This window comes from Eptatretus burgeri, chromosome 11 (genome assembly GCF_056783735.1).
Source record: "Eptatretus burgeri isolate ZD-2024b chromosome 11, Ebu_testis_v1, whole genome shotgun sequence".
Lineage (NCBI taxonomy): Eukaryota > Metazoa > Chordata > Myxini > Myxiniformes > Myxinidae > Eptatretus > Eptatretus burgeri.
In genome coordinates, this window is record NC_140971.1 from 3,291,216 (window position 1) to 3,297,881 (window position 6,666).

Here is a 6,666-nt window from a genome sequence, read left to right on the forward strand (position 1 = left end):
CTCCCATACCTGACCTGATCAATGTAGTCCTTTTTGACGCCACGTATCTGTGTTGCCCATTTTTCCTCCACCAAATTATGTTTTCACTCTGTCTGTCTGTCTGTTTGTCTACAGGATATCTCAAAAAGCTGTGGACGGATCCAGAGAAAATTTTGTGGACAGGTTAGGTGTGTGACAAGGACGAACGGATTAGATTTTGGTGAAGATCCAGATCCGGATCCGACTACTGGAATTTTTAAAATGATTCTTCACCATTGAGAGATTGGGCCAAAAACGATATATAGCACGATATCTCAAAAAAATTATTGGACCAGATATTTTCTGATGGATCGGGCATTGTGTGGAGGAGATATGTGCTCTACCGAGTGCCCTTCTCGTCGACTCTGCGTTTCGGTGTCGAGTGAAGCTCACGTGAACGGAAAATTTATTATGCCTTTGCCTTTTAGTCCAGAGGAGGGTTGGGAGGCTACAAAGGAAGGGACTGGTGATGTAATTGTGATTGGTAAGGGCAGGAAGGAAAATATAATTGAAGAAAGAGAAAAGTTTAATCGTGTAACGATGGACTGTGGGGTTGACCTGAGGTCAAATCTTCCAGCTGAGCGACCACCAATTTAGTTTAGTAAGGGATTGTCTATCGAGACTGTACAAGATCATTTGTGGTTGTGAGTGGGAGGATGTAAGTAGTGGGGTTCCTCAGGGATCAGCACTGAGACCAGTATTATTCATAATCAATGATTCGGATTGTGTGCTTCAGAGAAGCTGGCTTTCCAAACTACCAGATTACATGAACACCAGCTGCATTTACCTTCACCTTCCGGTGAATTTTTTGGAAAAACTTTATGAGTTGTGTATTCGTACATCATTTACAATGTGCTTCTACAATGTGGAAGTTTAAAACTACACAAGGTCTTAATAAACACTCACAAGTCCTGTTAATGTACTGCCGAGCTGGTCACGTGCCGAATGTCCTCAAACTGATGGATTGTTTTTCTCCAACTCTTCCCCTATGACCCCCTCCTGTCAGCTTCTCTGTGCAAGGACCAGCTCAGCCACAGCTGTGGCCGAATGGCTGAAGGTGGCCTGTGTGGCCTGATGGGTTCGATGTGCACCAAAAGCTGTGGCCAATGCTAGTTTAGGCTGACAGTCATTCTGACGTGCTCGATTACATTGCCTCAACGACTCCATATCCACCCTCCCATGATCACACCACCTGTTTACCTTCACCTTATGATGATCACACCACCTGTTTACCTTTACATTACCATGATCACATCACCTGTTTACCTTCACCTTATGATGATCACACCTCCTGTTTACCTTTACATTACCATGATCACATCACCTGTTTACCTTCACCTTATGATGATCACACCACCTGTTTACCTTTACATTACCATGATCACATCACCTGTTTACCTTCACCTTATGATGATCACACCACCTGTTTACCTTTACATTACCATGATCACATCACCTGTTTACCTTCACCTTATGATGATCACACCTCCTGTTTACCTTTACATTACCATGATCACATCACCTGTTTACCTTCACCTTGTCATGTGTCCCACAATCCACAATCACTGTGTTCCTGGGATCTGCCATTTCCCCACTCACTGACACCAATGTTCCTTAACCCCATTATCGGTCCACAATCGATTTCTTTCACTTTAACTCGAAAGGTCCTCTTTCTCTCGCTCACCATCGAACGACACGGTGAGCACGCTCCGGAGGTCTTGGCACAGCACACCTCGGCCGGTGTACCGCATCAGTTAAAGCTCATGAGAGAACGAGCAGGGATGTAGAGACCACGGGATCAGATCACACACGTGCACACACAAACACACACAAACACACACATGTTGGTTTAAAATCCACTTTGACATTCACGGTGCTCTTGGTGTTTTTAATATAGTGTTGCTTTTTATATAATTGTGATAACCCTAGGATTGTAGTTTAACAACTGTACCATTTAGTATGCTGCCTTTATCACGTCACAAAGCCCGCTTTGTTTGCCCCATCTGTTCGTGTTGTATCGGGGGAGGGGGTTATAAAGGTTTTACCCAAACGATCACCGCATTTCACGTTTTACCTGGTATACGGGATCGGGGTACGTACACACCCACACGTGACATACAGAGCACACGGTACTCACGTACCACACCGTCTCAAATATCACGAGCAGAACGAGAAGTGAAAAACATTTTAAAATCCCAGGCTCACACCACCACCACCACCACCACCACCACCACCAAACAACACCTACACCTTTGTTTCTTTGTACGCATGGTCGAGGCTCGTGGAACGGCCAGAGCAGAATGGAAAGGGGAAAACACCAACATCAGAGTAGAAGTGAGAGTGAGATCAAGGGGAGGAGAAGGACACATGGGGGTGAACAAGCTGAATGAAACACAACAGGAAGAAGAAGAAAGTGGGGAGGAAACAAAAAATAATAAACCAAGCAACAACTAACAAATCTGAAGAGGTGAGGGAGAGGGGGTAACACCACAATAACCTGGAAAAAGGGAGTGCTTGGGAATGGGGTATTTTGGGGAAGAAGAGATCATGAGTACGGATGAGGGATGACCTGAGGTCGTGGTGAACACCTGTGTTGAAGTCCTGAAGGGAAGAATGGGACTCATCAGACCAAGGAGGTTGGTTCCACAGATGAGAGAGAAGGGGAACAAATGAGGGGAGGTGAACAGTGAGCCTGCATTTGGGGCGTTTTGCTCACCGCACCCTCGCCCTCCGTGAGCAGGCCCACCGCACCCTCACCCTCTGTGAACCGGCCCACCGCACCCTCACCGTCCGTGAACCGGCCCACCGCATCCTCACCCTCCGTGAGCAGGCCCACCGCACCCTCACCCTCCGTGAACCGGCCCACGCACCCTCACCCTCCGTGAACCGGCCCACCGCACCCTCGCCCTCCGTGAGCAGGCCCACCGCATCCTCACCCTCCGTGAACCGGCCCACGCACCCTCACCCTCCGTGAACCGGCCCACCGCACCCTCACCCTCCGTGAACCGGCCCACCGCACCCTCACCCTCCGTGAACCGGCCCACCGCACCCTCGTCCTCTGTGAACTGGCCCACCGCACCCTCACCCTCCGTGAACCGGCCCACCACACCCTCACCCTCCGTGAACCGGCCCACCGCACCCTCGCCCTCTGTGAACCGGCCCACCACACCCTCACCCTCCGTGAACTGGCCCACCGCACCCTCACCCTCCGTGAACCGGCCCACCACACCCTCACCCTCCGTGAACCGGCCCACCGCACCCTCGTCCGTCCTGAACTCTCACCAGACCAAGGGTTAATATTTTTAGTCAAAAAGGATCTACAAAGGGGTGGTCCATGAATGTGTCGATTTTTAAATTACGAGTCATTTCAATTAAATAATGTAGGGTTGTATTTATCCCAAAGTTCCACATCGGGTGGCAAGATCCAAGATGGAGTAAATGTATTTCAATCTATCCCCCATCTCACCAACGTGTCGACGCGAACATTTAAGAGCTCGAGGGTTTTTAATGAGGTCCACAATAATTTTCCTTTGGTTACAATGGAAGGCCTTGAGGTCCCCAGCAGTACGATGGACCATAAAGGGTGTAGGACTTTCACCTCACACAAAACTCGTATTAAAGTAATTTGAAGGAGGCATCACCGGCCATGGGATGATCTCAAAGGTCTCTGGTTTTAAAGGTCAAATGAATAAACAGAAACACGTCATTGATGTAATGACATCACCAAGTTCATTGGTGATTCATAAAGATATAAAATGTACGATGAGATGTAATTCATCCGGATTGTGAAGGTCAAAGTTTATCCCAGAAGTTCCCCCAGCCCGCAAGTCCAAGCACTCGTTTTACCCAATCATTGCACTTTCACCGCCATGTAACCTGCGGTATTGTGTTGAATGACGTCATGATGTAGCGGGGAGGCTGTACATCCGCATATTAAACGGGTCCTGTTATGTCGTCGTTCCACAGTGTCTGTTTCCTTCACTCGGCCTGCTCCTTCACCGAAATACGGACGTGAAGGCGTTTGTTCAGTATATAACAAAACCCAAACACCTCCAGCTCACCATCCGAGTCCACTTTCACCACCAGGACACACAAACACCTCCAACTCACCATCAGAGTCCACTTTCACCACCAGGACACACAAACACCTCCAACTCACCATCAGAGTCCACTTTCACCACCATGAAACACAAACACCTCCAACACCATCCGAGTCCACTTTCACCACCAGGACACACAAACACCTCCAACTCACCAACCGAGTCCACTTTCACCACCATGAAACACAAACACATCCAACTCACCATCCGAGTCCACTTTCACCACCAGGACACACAAACACCTCCAACTCACCATCAGAGTCCACTTTCACCACCAGGACACACAAACACCTCCAACTCACCATCAGAGTCCACTTTCACCACCATGAAACACAAACACCTCCAACACCATCCGAGTCCACTTTCACCACCAGGACACACAAACACCTCCAACTCACCATCCGAGTCCACTCTCACCACCATGAAACACAAACACCTCCAACTCACCATCCCAGTCCGCTTTCACCACCAGGACACACAAGCACCTCCAACTCACCAACTGAGTCCACTTTCACCACCATGAAACACAAACACCTCCAACTCACCATCCCAGTCCACTTTCACCACCATGACACACAAACACCTCCAACTCACCATCCGAGTCCACTTTCACCACCATGAAACACAAACACCTCCAACACCATCCGAGTCCACTTTCACCACCAGGACACACAAACACCTCCAACTCACCAACCGAGTCCACTTTCACCACCATGAAACACAAACACATCCAACTCACCATCCGAGTCCACTTTCACCACCAGGACACACAAACACCTCCAACTCACCATCCGAGTCCACTTTCACCACCAGGACACACAAACACCTCCAACTCACCATCCGAGTCCACTTTCACCACCAGGACACACAAACACCTCCAACTCACCATCCGAGTCCACTTTCACCACCAGGACACACAAACACCTCCAACTCACCATCCCAGTCCACTTTCACCACCATGAAACACAAACACCTCCAACTCACCATCCGAGTCCACTTTCACCACCAGGACACACAAACACCTCCAACTCACCATCCGAGTCCACTTTCACCACCATGAAACACAAACACCTCCAACTCACCATCAAAGTCCACTTTCACCACCATGACACACAAACACCTCCAACTCACCATCAGAGTCCACTTTCACCACCATGACACACAAACACCTCCAACTCACCATCCGAGTCCACTTTCACCACCATGAAACACAAACACCTCCAACTCACCATCAAAGTCCACTTTCACCACCATGACACACAAACACCTCCAACTCACCATCAGAGTCCACTTTCACCACCATGACACACAAACACCTCCAACTCACCATCCGAGTCCACTTTCACCACCATGACACACAAACACCTCCAACTCACCATCAGAGTCCACTTTCACCACCATGAAACACAAACACCTCCAACTCACCATCCGAGTCCACTTTCACCACCATGACACACAAACACCTCCAACTCACCATCCGAGTCCACTTTCACCACCATGAAACACAAACACATCCAACTCACCATCCGAGTCCACTTTCACCACCAGGACACACAAACACCTCCAACTCACCATCCGAGTCCACTTTCACCACCAGGACACACAAACACCTCCAACTCACCATCCGAGTCCACTTTCACCACCATGAAACACAAACACCTCCAACTCACCATCAAAGTCCACTTTCACCACCATGAAACACAAACACCTCCAACTCACCATCCGAGTCCACTTTCACCACCAGGACACACAAACACCTCCAACTCACCATCAGAGTCCACTTTCACCACCAGGACACACAAACACCTCCAACTCACCATCAGAGTCCACTTTCACCACCATGAAACACAAACACCTCCAACACCATCCGAGTCCACTTTCACCACCAGGACACACAAACACCTCCAACTCACCATCCGAGTCCACTTTCACCACCATGAAACACAAACACCTCCAACTCACCATCCCAGTCCACTTTCACCACCAGGACACACAAACACCTCCAACTCACCAACTGAGTCCACTTTCACCACCATGAAACACAAACACCTCCAACTCACCATCCCAGTCCACTTTCACCACCATGACACACAAACACCTCCAACTCACCATCCGAGTCCACTTTCACCACCATGAAACACAAACACCTCCAACACCATCCGAGTCCACTTTCACCACCAGGACACACAAACACCTCCAACTCACCAACCGAGTCCACTTTCACCACCATGAAACACAAACACATCCAACTCACCATCCGAGTCCACTTTCACCACCAGGACACACAAACACCTCCAACTCACCATCCGAGTCCACTTTCACCACCAGGACACACAAACACCTCCAACTCACCATCCGAGTCCACTTTCACCACCAGGACACACAAACACCTCCAACTCACCAGCCGAGGCCACTTTCACCACCAGGACACACAAACACCTCCAACTCACCATCCCAGTCCACTTTCACCACCATGAAACACAAACACCTCCAACTCACCATCCGGGTCCAATTTCACCACCAGGACACACAAACACCTCCAACCCAC

General features: G+C 49.3%; 1 protein-coding gene and 1 long non-coding RNA gene across 3 annotated transcripts in view; one reads left to right on the top strand and one right to left on the bottom strand.

Moving 5' to 3' along the window:
* The window catches only part of MFAP2 (microfibril associated protein 2), a 39,384-nt gene extending 37,310 nt beyond the window's left edge, over positions 1-2,074 (top strand). For both annotated transcript variants that reach the window (XM_085847801.1, XM_085847799.1), the window contains exon 11: positions 1,025-2,074. In XM_085847801.1, the coding sequence (XP_085703927.1) occupies positions 1,025-1,131 (107 nt within the window). In that variant the 3' untranslated portion in view covers positions 1,132-2,074. The remainder of the gene's footprint in view (positions 1-1,024) is intronic.
* On the bottom strand, positions 1,710-5,006 carry LOC147016313 (uncharacterized). The gene is made up of 2 exons (XR_015049645.1): positions 4,410-5,006; positions 1,710-4,262 (listed from the first exon to the last, which is right to left on the bottom strand). It is a non-coding gene; the product is annotated as an uncharacterized LOC147016313 (long non-coding RNA).
* Between the last annotated feature and the right edge of the window lie 1,660 nt (positions 5,007-6,666).